The sequence below is a fragment of the Psammomys obesus genome, unplaced genomic scaffold (genome assembly GCF_907164565.1).
Source record: "Psammomys obesus unplaced genomic scaffold, mPsaObe1.curated_primary_1811, whole genome shotgun sequence".
NCBI lineage: Eukaryota > Metazoa > Chordata > Mammalia > Rodentia > Muridae > Psammomys > Psammomys obesus.
In genome coordinates this window covers 31,758,453-31,775,720 of record NW_026593286.1, presented here as the reverse complement: position 1 = coordinate 31,775,720, position 17,268 = coordinate 31,758,453, and the positions used below count along the sequence as shown (strand labels likewise).

General features: G+C 45.1%; 1 protein-coding gene across 1 annotated transcript in view; it reads left to right on the top strand.

Annotated features, from left to right (window-relative positions):
* Positions 1-17,268, top strand: part of LOC129683922 (aldehyde oxidase 1) — a 65,528-nt gene that overhangs the window by 3,040 nt on the left and 45,220 nt on the right. Inside the window, exons 2-8 of the mRNA XM_055616931.1 lie at positions 475-532; positions 2,392-2,488; positions 5,363-5,471; positions 6,863-6,989; positions 10,048-10,109; positions 11,099-11,188; positions 16,919-16,999. Coding sequence (XP_055472906.1) covers positions 475-532; positions 2,392-2,488; positions 5,363-5,471; positions 6,863-6,989; positions 10,048-10,109; positions 11,099-11,188; positions 16,919-16,999 — 624 coding nt within the window. The remainder of the gene's footprint in view (positions 1-474; positions 533-2,391; positions 2,489-5,362; positions 5,472-6,862; positions 6,990-10,047; positions 10,110-11,098; positions 11,189-16,918; positions 17,000-17,268) is intronic.

Below are 17,268 nucleotides of genomic sequence, written 5' to 3'. Positions count from 1 at the left end.
CTGTCAGCCCAGTGCTTAAGTGGGCCTGGCTGCATGGCCACTCGTGGCCCGGCGCACGCATCAGCTGCTTTAGTTCAGGCACTCGGTTGGTTGTGGTCTCCACTCACTTGGCAAACAAGTCTTCTCAGTGAGCTGCACCGGCTCTCAGACACTCTGCTCTGCCAGGGGCTCATCTCTGGGTTCCTGCTTTTCTCCCTCCTGGCCCACTGTTCTGTTCTCCTCTAGTGCCTTTCCGGGAGAAGCTGGACAGAGTCGCTAGTGTGTCAGTGAGTGCAGACGGTCACCACCTTAAGGAACAGTGATGATTCGGGATAAGGGACAGTCCGGCTTGGAGATTTATACTTTGGCCTGACGGCTGATAATGTTTTCATATCATGGGTGCACGTCTCTCAGATCGGCACGACCCTACCGGTGTGAAAACAGTATCATATCAGGTCGCATTTCTGTGTGTATAACTATGTTTCTTTTGCACAGGTGATAGAAAAAAATGTCGATCCTGAAATGATGCTATTGCCGTACCTGAGGAAGAAGCGTATCCTTTGCTGTGTGCCGTGAGTGTGGGAGTTGGTGTGTGCCAAGGCCGTGAGCCTGTGAGAATCTGTGAGGGCAATGTGTGTATGTGTTTGTGTGTCAACATGTGAGCGCATATATCTGCAAGTCTGCAGCATGTCTTGAGTAGGTATGTACAGGTTCTGGTGTGTGAATTTGGGTAAAATATGAGTGTGTAGAGGAGTGTGAGTCTTTGTGTGTGAGCTTGTATGAGGGTTTGTGAGTATGTTTGAGATATGTTTGAGTGTGTGTGTGTGTGTGTGTGTTGTGTTTGTGAATGGATCTGTGTTCTGTGTTTTACTATGTGAGAAGTGTGTTTTCATGAGCATGAGTATATGAATTGTGTGCGTGTTAAGTCTAAGTATGAATCTGTGTCAGAATGTGTTAGGTATGTGTATAAGCATCTGTGTGTGTGTGTTTGAGTACTAGTTTTATGTACTAGTGAGCGCCTTCAAGTGTGTGTGCACTCAGAGTTTGTGGGACTGACAATGGGTAAGAGTTTCGAGTATGTGAATGTGGGCCTGTGAGTGTGTGTGCATGAGTGTGCCTAAATGAATTATATGTATGTGTGAGGGTGTGACTGGGTTTGTGTATGAGAGAGCATTTCAGTGAGAGGATGATTGTGCACTTGTGCGTGTGCATTGTGTGTGGGCGTATATGAGTCTGCTGTGTGAGAATGTCCTGTGTGTATGTGAGGCGAGAGCACTTGAGTATATAAGGATTTGTGTGTTGGAGTGTGTGAGGAAGTAATGAATGTAGGAGTTTGTGAGTTAAGGGTAACTTTGTGTGATGTGTTTGTGTGTGTGAATGAGTGTGTCAGTGCATCCTCTTAACCTCTGCTTTAACACTGGCTGGCCTAAGATAGAGAGATGAGAGAGGGGAATTAAAGAGAAGAGTGTTTAACGAATCAGTCATTAAGCCTCCTCTAGAATCAACAGATACTAGTTGTGCTTTATCTTCGATGACTGATGTTTATGGCATTGGAGAAAGAAAACACCCAGCAAGCGGAAAACTACGTTTGAAAATAGGACCCTCACCGCATTTCACAGGCCAGCCTGTGTGAACTCCGGTGGCGTCTGGAGGCCACCTTCCCCCTACGTTATATGCAAAATGTGGTGGCTCCGGTCGCTGTATTTTTCCATTGGGGATGGGGAAATTCCAAGAAAGAGCACAGAAGAAACATCAGTGGTTACTTTCAGACAAGTGGGTAAGGTCCAGAAAGCCATTCAAGATCTTTAAGCATGAGGGCAACAAACACGGACTTTCTGAATAGCCACGGCACCCATGCGTGGTAGTTCTTAGGGTTTGGTTCAGTGTGAGTGCCAGAAAACCCAGAGTCTCAACAGGATAGAAGTTGGAAGGTTCGTTCGTTTGTTTGTTTGTTTGTTTGTTTTTTCCACTGTGTTGGTTTGTGTCCTTCAGGAAGCAGGCACCAGAAAGTACAGTGGCCCGTGGGGGGACTCTGTTGGGAGAGATGTCTGTGTGTGAGGAGTGTGAGGAGGGCCAGAGAAGGCATCATCAGTGAGGGAGCTGCACAATGCTGACGGTAAACGCACAGTGCACTCCCGCCGGCGAAATTCTCAAATCCTTGTACGCCTAGACGCTTCCCTCTGGCCCTCTTTTTGGTCAGCCTGTGTTCCAGCTTCTTACAAAGGGTGGGTGCCAGCTGTAACGTACAAAAGGAAGCAGGAGATGGCGAGACTCAAGTGGCAGCTCTTGGTGAATTCACACTGAGCTCTTCCATACATGTCTGCGATGGGGTTAGACACCTAGGGTGTCTATTCTAGAAAGAAAGAAAGACAAAAGGCCAGAAAACATTTTCTTTAACCCACCCCTTTTCAGTGCGCCTCACGGGCACTAAGTACGGCTGCGGAGGCGGGGGCTGCGGCGCCTGCACTGTGATGGTCTCCCGGTACAACCCCAGCACCAAGGCCGTCAGGTACCTTGCTGCGAGGTCCGGCTATGCGTGAACGTTTCGGTGCTTGCGTGGAAAGAACTGTGCTAAGCACTGAGGAGCCCCAGGATGGGCAAGACTAGGAATAGATTGGAAAACGAGCGCCAGCGGGGAGCGGAAGGGCTGCCAGATGCAGATGGGGAAGGGAGGCTGCTTTGGAAAGGGAGTGGAGGGAGGAGCCACGCCCACACTCCCGTGGTCCGGGCCTGCGCACACCTCCCGGCTCCCAGGCGTGCATTCTTCAACTAAGAGTTAGATGGCATCGCTCCATCTGCTTCCCTGTTTTGGTTACACTCGGTATTTTTCTTCACCGAGTCATTGTTTCCCATATTTATCTGTGCGGCAGTCTCTCTCCCCTCCTCTTCCCACCCACGTTCCTCAGTCCCCACATTCCAAGTGAGGGCCGGGATCCCTGTAGGACTCAGGGCCCTGCTCTGCTTGCATTCCCTGAGAAATCTCTCCCAGCCCGGCTGCCAGCCTTCTAGAACATCGGAAAGCTCTCTTTGGTCTCCTCTCTTACCTTCTAAGCTTCGAGAGATCTTTGGCAGCCGTGTTGCCTTATTCTTAGCCCCTAGAATGATGACCTTGTACTCAGTGAAAGCCTCGAGTTTTCTCTCAGTTCTGTCCATCCCATCTGTGTTACAGAGCCCGGGCACCCGGGAATTTCTTTCAGTCTCTTCCCCACCTCCGCTTTGAGCCACCATCTCTAACCCCAAGCACACTGTGCACGCTGGTAGGGAAGGGTCCAGGTGTGTTTCAACTCATCATATCCATCCACATGTGACCAGTAATGGTCTGGTTTCTCCTTACTCCTGTACACGGCAGATTCTTAGTCCTCACATTTCAGGAACATAGCAGCAATATCTTAGGGCTGAGGACAGCTGTCCATGTATCTTCTCTCTTACTAGAATTTAACACTTAACAGAGTGTAGTGTTTTTTAGCTTCAGTGCGGGATGAGTTTACACACACACACACACACACACACACACACACACACATATGATGTTTTAAATGAATTCTTTCAGAATTTCATAGTTGTATGCCATTTGTTCTCATATATTCACCCCCTCTTCTCCCTGATTCCTGGATATACCCCACTCCCACTCTTTTTTCTTTTTTTTAACCTACTGAATCCAGTTTGTGCTGCCATGCTCTCATGGCGTGGGGCCAGCCCCCCCCCCAAATGGCTGACTTAGCCAACCCCACACCATAAAGAAAACTGACTCCCCCTCCCCCAGCAACCTTCAGCTGTCAGTAGCTCTCAAGAAGATGAATTTTTTTAATAACATGATTTTGTAGCTTTCCTGGCTTACTTGGTTTTTAAAGCAAGATGGTCTTCCGATTTGTTACATTTAAACTCTGTGGCCAGTGTTCAAACTCAGCGTCCCTAGGAGGCTTGGTCGCTTGCTTGCTGTGGGGGATCTGCCTGACTGTAGCCTTGGATAGTAGCATTCTGCCACAGCCGCTGTTCGTCACCCCCACTGGCTTTCCTTCTGTCCCTTTCTCTTCCTAGACATCTCAGCACATTCCCACCTCAGGGTCCACACACATAGGCTAGCCGTCTGCCTCTCACGATGAGCTCCTTCAAATCATCCAGAGTTTAGCAGAAGCATTGACTGGCTCACCCCTCCCTGGTTTCCCAAACAAGTCTGCCTCCGCCCTGCCCTGCAGCACTTATGGCTGTCTCAGTGCGCAGGAGAGTAGTCTTTTCTTCCCTCTGCTGGGGTGGGTCGTCTCTGCTCACTGGTGAGTTCCAACACCTGCCGCTCTTCTTGGCCCGTAGTTAGCTGCCCAGTATTTCAGTTTACTTATCAGTAAGTGATATCTTTCCACTCTTTCTTTTGTTTTCATCCTATGGAAGCAACCTTCATATACTGCTTAAACATGCATTATTTTTCCCCATACAGTTTCACGAATACCTGTCAGATAACGAATGCAATTTTAATGGCTTGTGTGTTGCATCATTTCAAAGCATCAAAACCAACTCCCAAATAGGGGATTATATTAGCATTCATCAGTGAACCTTGTTATGGGTAATGGTTATGTCCATGACCGTTTACTTATATCTACAGAGGTATAAATGCAGAGTTAGTGAGCAAGTGAATTTCAAAGTTATTTTTATGTCTTCCAAATGAACTGTCTCCCAGAGGAACTCCGAGAGAGTGTATTTTCACTCTTTATGAGTGGTAGGAGTGTCATTTGCCAATTCCTATGTTAATAATGGACATTATACTTTTTGAAAATGTTTATGATTTTATTTGATAAAATGACGTTTCTCATTGTTTAGTTCAAATCTCTTCTGATTATTATGGGCTTTGAACATTTTGCTCTTGTATCCATTGCTCATGTTTAGTTGTGTTTAGTAAATGAGAAGATTTTAAGTGTTGTTTTGAATTGGGCATTTTTATCAGTGGTCCGGTGGGTTGGAATAGCTCTTTTCCTGACACTGTTTCTTCTTTTGAGAAGCAATATCAACTCACTTTATTGCCCAACCGACCTTGGCCCCTGCAGGATGGAAGCAGCTTAAGGTTCATGGCCAGTTCCATGCAATTAGAGAGCTTCAGCCCTGATTTGAAAGGAAAATAATTAAGTCGGTTGAAGCTGTTCAGAAATCGGAATTCTGAGATCTAATTTTAATTCTACTGCCGCCACTCCAGCTGTGACCCTGAATAAATCACTCTGGTTCTCTGATTCTGTTTCTGCAAATGGAGATGTGCTGAGGATGAAATCCAAAGCCTGGGACATCACTCTTGACCTGCCTCCTGGAGGAGTCTGGGGGATGGGGGGGTGCCTACTCCTCTTTCCAACCAACATGATGATGCAATCTGTAACTCGTGCTTCTCTTTTCCATTCTGAAGGCATCATCCGGTGAATGCCTGTCTGACCCCCATCTGTTCTCTGTACGGCACAGCCGTCACTACAGTAGAAGGCATAGGCAGCACCAGGACCAGACTCCATCCCATTCAGGTGAGGGTGCGCGGCTTCCCCAGGGGAACCTTGAGTTACAAAGTCTGGGTCGGGTTGTTTGGTCACCGGTAACAGTTAAAACCCACCTGGAGCTGAGAGTGAAGCTGGGACACCGGGGCATAGAGTACCTGGCTTTGTGGGAAGATGCTTTGGAAGACTAGAAGACTACCTTCTTAAGGAAATGCTGTTGTTACCAGCTCTGTTTCCTCTGTGTCCCAGTTAGAGGGAACCGTCCGTCCATCTTGTATCAAACCCAGAAGGAAATACCAGCCACGTGCTTTGCCGTATACGATTTTTGGTTGGTTGTTGTTGGAAAGTGGAAAATAACTCGATTTAAAGGCTGATTTGAAAATATCATCCCTCCCTCCCCCACCCCGCGCTTATAAAGATGTGCTGAGTTTGGATTTGTGGGAGGCCAGGATTCGTCTTTAGACTCTGTGGCTTTTCTTAGAGCAACACCTTTCTGAGGGCTGTTGCTCAGACCCAGACCCCTTACACAGTGGACGAGATTCCCCCAACATGCCATTGGCCCTTGCCTTGATCTAGTTATTGAGGGACCATCTCTGAGGAGTGGGTAGGAGAGGGACAAGACAGGAGCCACGTAGAAAATAGGCAAACTTCACATTCTGTAGATGTGATAAAAATCTTGGGTTTAATGTTCTGAAACCCATTAAGCTAAAAAAAAAAAGAGGGTGCTGCCTGGACACCCTGTGCAACTTGACCTCTCACAGGCAAAGGGGTCCTTTTCATTTTCAACTGGTGCTGCGCTCTCAATGCTGCTGGGAGACAGCTGCCAGGACGCAGTTGTCTTGAAAGTCAGACTCCGAAGAGAAAATGGTGGCGATGGAAAAAATGAAGGCAGCATTTCTATCTCCATCGGATTCTGGGTTCTGGTGCTTTGTAAAGTCCTGCATGCTCGGGCATTAACACAGCTGTGGGAAGATCAAAGCATTCGTGGAATACTAAATGTGTGTTTGTGTGTGTGTTGTATGTTTTCATGCCCAAGTATGTCACTCTTTTTCCACTTTTTCAACTCGCATATAATTTGGTCATTTCTTCCAACGACGACTCTACTGCAGCAGCTCACACTCTCACCGCACCTTGAGGATTCCTTAAAAGACACAGTTTCGCCACAGCCCTCACACTCTTAAGTCGGTGGACCCAGCGTGCTGCTGGGGTGGTGAGCTGGCAAGCTCCCTGACCATTCAAAGACTCAGAACCAGAACAGTCAGACTGGCCAGAGGAAGCCACCTGGGATGGGCTTGGTCGGGGGGGGGGGGGGCGCCTCTCCAAATTCATTGAGCACAAGAACGTCCTTGGGAAGTTGCTCTGAGTTTTTAGGCCTAGCACAGAGCACAAGGTCTGCGTCTCTAACCTCTCCGTGCTTCCAGGAGAGGATTGCCAAGTGTCACGGCACGCAGTGTGGCTTCTGCACCCCCGGGATGGTGATGTCCATGTATGCGCTGCTGAGGAACCATCCAGAGCCCACCTTAGACCAGCTCACCGATGCCCTCGGTGGTAAGAATGTTTTTATTTTTTAGGTGATGACGATGACGGTAATAACTGGACTCCTACGATATGGCACATGATAAATTAAATGCTATTTGGAAATTAGTCTAAACTAGTTATAAGACAATTGCCATTAGATCTTCCTTTCATAGATGGAGAAGCAGAGATTTAGAGAAGGATTGATTATAAATTATCCCGTCAGCATAGACTTGATTTCTTGAAGTCGACCTGCAAACCAGAGCTACACGTGGTGTTTGGCTGAGGGAGTGCTTAAGGTGATTCCTCGCTCTCCATGTTGTTCCCTTCTTTCCTACAAGCATCAGAAAGCCTGGCTACTCATCCACCCTGGAAAAGACGTGTTGTGTGTGAGCGCTGCATCGTTACCACTCTTTCCTGTTGTTTGAGTGAAGTATTTGTGGAGTCCTAGGCAAGAGGCCTGACTCTGGGAAGCCCCCAGGAAACCAGGTCCCGACCCTCATCCTGGAGATAAGGTAGAAAAAGTGATGATGAAAAGGAGTTACATTTTCAACAGGATTATACTAGGAAAAGAACGGAGATTGAATAGTTCATGACTGTCTTCCGGAACACTGGCTTCAAAGCGAGGGCCCAGTGCAAAAGCAAGAGAAAGGGGGATTGCACAGCTGGACCTCAGTGCTGCCTCCCTGTGCTACCAAGGAAGTGGCTGCTGCTCAGGGGAGATCTCCATCAGTGTCACAGGCGGTTTATCTATCAAGCCTATGACCCTGGGATTCTGTCTCAGGGGATGGTGGCTCCTTTATTGGGCACGCTCACGCCTGACAAACTGTCTGTAGGGCTCCACTGTTCTTGAGAGTTATAGGGCAGTGTGGGAGGACTTCTAGGCACCACTTCAAGAGTCTGGACTGTCCCTGTAACTCTTAAAAACATCTTAGTTATGTTGGTGCGCTGAGCCTTAAAGGGAGAGGTCTAGAGAGCAGCCTTGGGTAAGCAGGCTGTAAAGGATTGCATGCCAGCATGCAGAGCCGGTCAGGAAACAGATCAAAATGAAGGCAGAGGTGGTAGGTATCATGCTGGGTTTAGTTACCATCAACGCCTGTAGGCTGGAACAGCTTCTGAGTCAGGTTACAGATGTCCTTCACCACCGTGTAGCAAGGATTAGTGGGGTGTGGCTGAGCGGTGGAGAACAGCTGAAGTCCCACTGAAGTCTGTGAGGGATACTTATTTTAATGACCCCTTTCCACTCTGAGCTCTTCCTCCAAATTCAAGTTTCTCTCTCTCACTCTCTCTCGCTGTGTTCATCAATAAATTTCTGAGCAAGTTTTAAGCATTAATAGTCTCTCAGATTCTCTCTCTACCCGGTGAAACGCTCCCTGCCTTTATTTGTCTTTGTCTCTTGCCTCTTTTTTTTTCTCTGCTCTGTCTTCTTCCTCAACAAGATGCCTCAGGGACTCTCAGAGCAAACACGGGTACAAAGGAGTGCCAAAGCTCCTAAACTGGGTCCTGCCTGATTTCCCAGAGGTCACATTGTTGCTTTGTGGCTGTTAGTGATGTGAACACTGACCAAGGAGTCTCAAATTTTAGGATGCTTAAGGCGTGCATGGGAAATGTATAAATGGTGACGATCTGAGGCAACTGACCACTAGAGAACTTGATCTTGTGCTGCTTCTGAAATAAGACCCCAGGGGCTGGGGAGGTGGCTGTCAGTGAAGTGTCTGCCATGCGGGCCTGATTTTCGATCCCTACCACCCCTGTTCAAAGTCTGGGAGTGATGGTGTGTGGCCGCTGCGCTGTGCTGTGCTGGGAATGGGAGGATGTATCAGACACGGGAGGATCCCCAGAATGCACTGGCCAGCTGAACTGATAAACAAGTTCAGCGAGAGTCTCTGTCTCAAAATAAGGTGCGGAGAGCAATTGAGCAGGACACCCACCTCTGACCTCCACGTGTGCTCTCACATGATTGTACACACAACAGGAACACATACATAGGCCACACACACAAGTAAATATGACCTCATATTGGTGGAGTGATAACACAGAACCACTCTGAGTGGAAAGTATACCAAACCATTTATTGTAAATAGCTATGTGCTGAGTCGCCTCCCAAATTCAGAAACTACTTATCTTTTCTTTACAGAATGACTTTGATCTGTCAACTGAAAATTCCCTCTTGTTTCTCTCTCCTTCTTTCCTTTGCACTCCCTCTGTCAAAAACTGATAGCTGCCACAGTAAGTATCAATGAAGGGAATCTTTCTTTAAATAAAAAAAAAGGAAAAGAATCTTGCCACTTGTAACAACATGCGTGAACCAAAGCACATTATGCTAAGTGAAACAAGCCAGACCTAGGAGAGCAAACATTGTACCGTCCTGCTTACACAAGCAACTTGAAATAGTCCAATTTGTAGAAGCAGGAAATAGGATTGTGATCACAAAGTGATTACCTGGGGTGGGAGAAGGAGAACATGAGGAATTATCAATCAAAGGTTGCAAAGTTTGTCATGCAAAATGAAGAAGTGCAATAAATTCAACTTGGTTGTCATAGCTACCAATACTATGTTATATATTTAAATAGTTGCTGAGAGGACAGATCTTTTGTTAAATGCCTTCTCTCTGGCGAATGATTAAATAGATAAATGACATGAGGAAACTCAGAGTGGTGGCTATGCTCACGTTTTTGACTATGGGGATGGATCCCCAGGTACTGATTAGACGAATACGGATTTTAGGTATTAACATTTCAATGAAGTGGCTGTTGTTTTCTTTAAGTTTAGCTCTTGATTGTAACGACCAACCAAGTTTTTGTCTTAAAATTATTGTTTCATTTGACCATCTGTCACAAGAAGAGGGTATGAAGTGTGTTTACAGAGAGTAAGTACAGATGGCTGAGATGTTTATATTTGTACTTCAAGACTCTTGACTAAATATCCCAAGATGCTGATGTAAGAAATGAAATTTTAGACACAAGACTTCAAAATTAAGACATCAAGAAAGCTCTTCTGTAAGATGGGGTCCTTCATCCTGTTATTCACTTGGCATTCCATGCTTCTGTTTGGGGCACTTGAGTAACCAACCTGGCTCTGTCTTCTTCAGGAAACCTGTGCCGCTGCACCGGATACAGACCCATAATTGATGCGTGCAAGACTTTCTGTAAAGTGAGTAGAAAGGGATAGATGGCTGAATGGATTTCCCCCAAAACAAAACAAAGCAACAGTGTAAGAGTTGCCTGGTAGGATTATGGCAACAGTCATTTCTATCAGGAGCATTACCTCGTGGTAGTGACACACAGTTTCTGTGTATCATTCTCAAGTAGGATGCTTAACCTCATGGCCTGGATAGTGAAATTGTAAGCATCCGAGCAGTTGGACCTTGGCCAGAAGTCATTCCTTCCAAGAAGCTGCTCCTGCTCTGTTTGCCTAAGTTAGGGGCCCTGCCTGGGTGCCTCTGTAGCCCTCTGTGAACATGATACGTGTACGTGAGTGACAGCGTGACACTGGTCACAATACGGCACCACTGTCCATGAGCCGTTCCATGTTTTTACTGCACTGACTGCTGGGCAGTGGAGGCTGACCTTCTCGTGGGCACAGTTAGCACATACTAATTAATAGCTACTCAATAATTAATACTTAGAAAACTAGCAAACAAAAACCTATGAAAGCCATTGCCTTCTTCTTCTTCGTTTTTAAATTATCATGCAAAATAACAGGCTCTCTTATGGCATTTTAAAACATATTTAGTCATGGTTGGTCCTCCCCCCGCCACAGACAATCATCTCTGCAAGATGAACTGTGGAATGAATGCCTCATAGATAAGATCAAGCAAGATGCCAATTCTTGTTAGTGGTACTTAAAATATTGGCATTATTAATAATTACCATGGTTAACGTTTATTGCTATATGGCAGGATTATCTTTTAAGACCTTTATAAACTATATTAAATAATCACCAATAGTCAGAATTTCTTATAAACTTAGTTTTTCAGTAGAGTTGGCTTGGATATGTTGAGATATAAATGTTTTTCATTTATTACACCTTATAGTATTGGTTCTACAGTTTCGACCGTCAGCACCCAGTTAACAATAAAATCCTGCATGGAATTCTGACATTTTTTTTTTTTGTGTGTCCACCCTCATTCCCCCCATTAGGCTTCTGGCTGCTGCCAAGGTAAAGAAAATGGGGTGTGCTGTTTGGATGGAGGAATAAATGGATTGGCGGAACTTCAGGACGGCGATGAGGTCGGTGAATGGTAAAGTTGTTTTAAGGTTGTACAAGACACGAGCAGCAGCTGCTGTAGTCTTCGGAAAAGTCACTACTGCCCGGGTTGACTAATTTGACTGTGCCGACATGCTCCCTCTCCCATTCTCACTGTCCCTTTATAGTGTAAAAATTCAGCCTTCAGAGGAAATTGGGGAATGGAGAAAGGAGTGTTAACAGGTACTGTGGTATAGCTGGATGGGGAGCGGGGGAGTAGCCTCTAATCGTTCTGTAGCACAGTGGGGTAATTGTGTTCGACAATTAGTTGACTATTTCAGAATAGCTAGTGGAATCATTAACATTCTCAGCCCAAAGAAAGGATTCATGTCTGAGATTCTAGACGCTAAACGATTACACGATCTTATCGTGTGTGTCCTTCAGCGTCACTCGGCCCCGCAAACAGATGCAGTTAGCGTGTCAGTCGAGGGCAAAATAATCCATTTCATAAATCCGTCGCATCAGCTTTGTCCCTCATTGAACATATCGGTCCTATTCAGACACTACTGTCAGTAGGAGGGGAAAACCCTGATCGCCTGTGTCTCTCAGCTGTTAAACAGCATTTTCAATGACTAGAAGCAAAGTGGAGGTCTGGGTGCTCCTGGCTGGCTCCCCCACCGTCCCCAAACTCAAAGGAGAATGTGTAGGGAGCTGATGAGCTCAGAGGCCCACCGGCACCTGTGGAGTTATTAGAGGTCAGGGCCACATGAGTGTCTTTGACTGGGAGCTAGGTTCGTGTCCGAGCAACTCTTTTTTGTCTGTCTTCTTTTAGGGTGAGACGGGGGTCTTGTGAAGCTCACTCTGTCCTCAAACCTATCTAATAACTAAGGCTGGCCTTGAATTCCTGACACGCCTTCCTCTCTTTCCCAAATTCTGTGATCATAGGCATGTGCCACCATTCCTGGGTTGTCCGGCCATCTTCTTAGAGGAAGTGCTTGACAATAAAATAGTACTCACCTCTCATCTACAGTGCCCCTTCCCACAATCCGAGTTACCTGTGCTCAACCATATTGTGAAGATATTATGTGTGAAATTCTAGAAACAGTTTGTGTTTCAAATTACGTGTCTTTTATGAAAAGCATGATGAACTCTCACTGTGCTCTTCCCTGTCACACTTAGGCTGTGAAGCACCCCTTTGTCCAATGTATCCATGTGATATATGTTGCCTGCCCATCTGTCACTAAGTAGTTGTCATGGTTACCAGACTGACTGCCACAGTATTGCTAGTGCTTGTGTTCAAATTACTATTACTTTACTTAATAATGACCCCAAAGAAGAAGGTTAATGATGCTGGTAATGCCAATAGAGTCTTTTTTTTTTTTTTTTTTTTTTTTTAGTGAAAAAGGCAGGGGGGAAGGTATGTTTCATACTAGAGTATAAGATTTTCAGTAAGAATGAATAAGAAAAAATGGAGTGTTTGTAAAAGTCTAAACTTCTAACTCTCCTTTGTTTTGGGTACCCACAGGGTGGGAGGCCTTTCCGGGGAGGTGCTTCCCTGGCAAGGAGAGTCAGAGGGTCTTTGCTGACAGGGCAGCCCACAGAGGAGATAAGGAGTCAGGGGGAGAAGGAGTGAGTCAGGCAGTGAATGGTCAGCGGAGTTCAGCAGCTCTGACTGTCTAGCCATCAGACCACTTCCATTGAACATGGCTGTGCCATTTCCTTCTCTCTGGTTTAATAACTTAGAGGTTTGTAGATCTCTTTGTGTGGCACGCAGGGCATTTTTCAGTCTTTGGAGGATGACTGGAAGAACAGGACTTAAAATTAGAACTATTCTCAAAATTATTCCTGAATTAATAATGAAAAGACTAAATGTCCATTTCCAAGACAAAGGATGTCAGAGACTGTAAAAAATTATCTGCAACTTCTGCAGCTGAGCTAGGTCCTGATTGATCTGCACTTATAGCTGCAATTTATTAATGCAAGTGTTGCATATTTATTGGCAAATCAGAATTATTCCATAGGCCATGGAAATGGGATCTAACTTATTCCCATATTTTGGTCACATAAATTATGTGGAACTTGGGTAACTCATACCCAGTTGTGAATGACAAGAAACAGTCAATGTAACCTTAACATTTTGAATCTGATTGCCTATAAAAAGATTGCTTTTTCCAATGTATTTATCTTGCCCTGTAAATTTTTATCAATATTCTCCTGTGTAATAAGCGCTAATGAAACATTCCTAGAGAGCTGCAGTATGCATTTGTTGAGACAGTGCAGTAGCAGAGGCTGTGATGGGTCCTAGCAGTAATTTCTAATGTGAGAGAAGCAGCAGATCTCTTAGGTCTAGTAAGGGCAACAGTAATAATATCTAAAGCATGAATTCCTGGGCCAACATACCAAGACTGCTTCAGATTTACAGGTGATTGCTTGCCGAGAAGGTTTTGTTGTTGTTGTTTGGTTTTTGTTTGTTTGTTTTGTTATTTGAGGATCAGAAATTTTTGAAATGGGGGAATAAGTTCCAAGACCTCTAAGCTCCTGGGCTGGAATCAAAAGAGTTAACATCCACCCATAGCTCTGGAGTCAGCAGTAGCTTCTACTTGTGCTGCTTCTGGTGCTGCTGTTTCTCCTCCTCCTCTTCTTCCTCCTCCTCCTCCTTCTCCTTCTTCTTCCTTTTCTTCCTCCTCTTCCTCTTCTTTTTATCCTCCTCTTCCTCTTTTCCTCTTCCTTCTTTTCCCTTTTCCTCTTCCTCCTCTTCCTCTTTTTATCCTCTTCTTCCTCCTTTTCTTCTTTGTACTGTGGGGATGGAGTCAGGCTTAGTAGCTGTTGGCTCTGCTGCTGGAGTCAGATCAGGAGAATCTGTGTCCTGTGAGAAGACATACACACGCCTCCACTCAAAGTTAAAAGTACATTGGGTCCTTTCCATTGACAATGACTGATCATTGTTGGAGAATACGATGTGGAGAATGATATTTAAGTTCTCCTTCTTGTAATTTAGTAATATGTCAATATGTCCCTCTAAAGTTTGATGAGCTCGCTCCACAATAGCTTGTCTGTGGGTTATCCAGAATACCTACCTGTAAGGATCAAGAAGGCAACTACCGAGTAATAATGAAGCAACAATTTTTCTAGCTCTCACAGGTAAATGACATTCAAGTGGCCTGTTTGCCAGAGTCATCCAGTATGAGGAGTGGCTATCATAACCAGATTCCAAGCCTGTGCACAATCAATTCAGTGTAACTGTTGGTTTGAAATTCCCTTTTGTTCCAATTGTAGAGCTTGTTTTGCCTCCTCGGTTAATGATCTGAGAGATCGTGGATCCCCTTCAATATGTCAGACAAAGGCTTAACCTCAGCAGTGATTATTTTTTTTTAAAAAAGGACAGATCCAACTTACAATCCCCTAAAAGTGTTTGAAAATTATTTGACGTTGTGAGCTTATCTAGCCTTAATTCTAAAGGTTGGTGGGTCTCTATGTCCTTAGACTATGTCCCAGATAATTAAACGGAGGCTGTACCTGTTTGTTTTCTGGAGCCACCTTAAGCTCACAGGCAGACAACTGAGAAATCAGTTGTTTCAACACTTCCTGTAGGTAGGCTCTGGCCTTGTGGGAGGTAAGAATAGCATTCATGTAAGGAAGCAAATAAACCTGTGAGTGTTTATCTCTAATTTTTTGTAAAGCTGTAACTACAAATTCTTGACAGAGGGTGTTTTTCACACCCTGAGGGAGGACTTTTTATTGATATCTATGAAATGGCTGTCTTAAATTTGCAGTGGGAAGACTAAAGGCAAATCTTTTACAGTCCTGAGAACTTACAGGAATGGTAAAGAAACAGTCCTGTTAATCTGTGACTCTGATATTATCATCCCTGGGAACAGCAGAAGGAGAGGGCAGCCCATGTTGGAAAGTTCCCATGTCTTCCATAGTCTTACTAATCTTTCTCGATTAATTTGTAGGAGCCTCCACTTCTCTGATTTCTTTTTTAATAACAATATAGGAGTATTCCAGGGACTATTGGAAGGTTCGCTATGTCCTACTTAAAATTGTTCATTAACTGGATCTGTGGCTGCTTGTAGCTCTTCTGTGGTCAGGGGCCATTGTCCTATCCATACAGGCAGTAAGGGTCTCCCCACATCCATGTCACACCATGCCTTGACATGACTTTGATTCCCCTTTTCTTTAAAGCATGTTGTATAATATATATTATACATATATATATATATATATATATATATGTATATGTATATTCTTTTTTCTTTAGACTCTTATGGCCCATGACTTGTTTATAGTTCTTGTCTTTTCACCGTTTTCTACCTAGTCTGTTTCTTACCCAAGGGGTTCATGAAGCCTTTGGTGCAGTCCTGTCCTTTTCACAAGTAGACTTCTCCATAGGTCTTGGCTCTTCACTCTCTCTACCAGCACCATTTCTCACCCCGGGGCTCTAGAAGCCCTTTGGTGACGTCCTGTTCTTACCTCAGGTAGACTTACCTCTACAGCTCCCTGTTGGGGGGCGGGGAACCCCTGCTCGGAGCCAGATGCTAGGGGCCCTTCTCATGGAGAGAAAGTGAGTCAGGCCACGGTCAGGGGAATTTAGCAGCTCTGACCTCCAGCAGCCGGGTGCTTCTTTATACAAGTTTCACACAACAGCGACAGACTAATAATTATCCACGTGGTACAGGGTATGCATTGGATTTTTTTATTCCATGTCCAGAGTTACAAGTTTAGTTACAGTTAGAAAACACAAACAGAACAGGTTATCATTCGTACTGTTGCTGCTATCCCTATAACTCTCATTTAAAGACTGTAAAGGCTACCTCCCCCAAAGCAAACACATTTAGTATATGACAGCCAGCTTTTAGGCTGGCAGTGTTTATAGTTTGAGAACACTGCAGACAAGCAGAAAATATCTGAATTTAGGAAGAGCAAATACTAATACCTAACTTCTTTTACTGTATGTGTCATCATGGGTACTGTAAGGTAGGAAGAGTTTATTTTAGTCAGTCTATCTTACATACAGAGTTTTATTCCCCTAGGACAACGCCCTCTCTTAAAACTACATTTTCAGAGAGCTTTAAGCCTATAATAAAATGAGGCCTTGAATCTGTAACCTCTGTATTCTCCTAGCCAGCTAGAGCTTGTCAGTTGTCTCTGTTTACCCTGTGCCAATTATGCTGTTTTGGTTAACTCAGGGGCAGATACCCCAAGAAGATCATCTAGCTATGTGCTTATCTGTGCTTAGGAATCTCCAAGGCATAAGAAAGACTTCCAAATAGTGGCCAGGTAAAGGTGATTTTAGGACTTTGCTAAAAAGACTCAGACATAATTTTTCTAGGAAAAGACATGAGCTGAATCATAATGCAGAAAGTCTCCAGTAATGCAACACGCAGAGATGAAAACCCAAAGGTTACAGATAGAAGGATAGCGATTGTAGCAATCGGCTCAGCTTTGCTGTAACCGTGTCAAGCAGCTGTGCTGGCTTCATGACTCTCACCATTTCCCGTGGATATGGCTGTGCCACACAGGGATCATGGCAGAGAGCTCTGTGATAACTTCTCTCATTCTCTCTCTCTCTCAAGAGATATATTTACTTATTTTATGTTTGACTGCTCTATCTGCATGTACGCCTGCACGCCAGAGGAGGTCATCAGATCCCAGTATAGATGGTTGTGAGCCATCATGTTGCTGCTGGGAATTGAACTCAGGACCTCTGGAAGAACAGATAGTGCTCTTAACCACCAAGCCATCTCTCCAACCCTCATTTTCTCTTTTTAAAGACAAGCCCAGAACTGTTTTCAGAAGAGGAATTTCTGCCACTGGACCCAACCCAAGAGCTGATATTTCCTCCAGAGCTAATGGTAAGGAAGGTGATTGCTCGAGTGGAGGAACTCATGGCGAAATGTCGGGAGGGGCCTTTTCAAAAGCTAACGGTGCAGCTCTCAGACCGCCTCAGAGACAGTGCACCGGACAGTGGTCAGTGCCGATGTTCACAGCTTGTCCAAGTGCAGGGAATAATTGAGTGTCGAGTGCTCAGCATGAATGGGACCTCTGCCCCACCCCTCCCCCACCCCAAGACTCAGGGACCATAGAGTAAAGGGGGTGGAAAGAGCGTCTTCTGGATGTGACA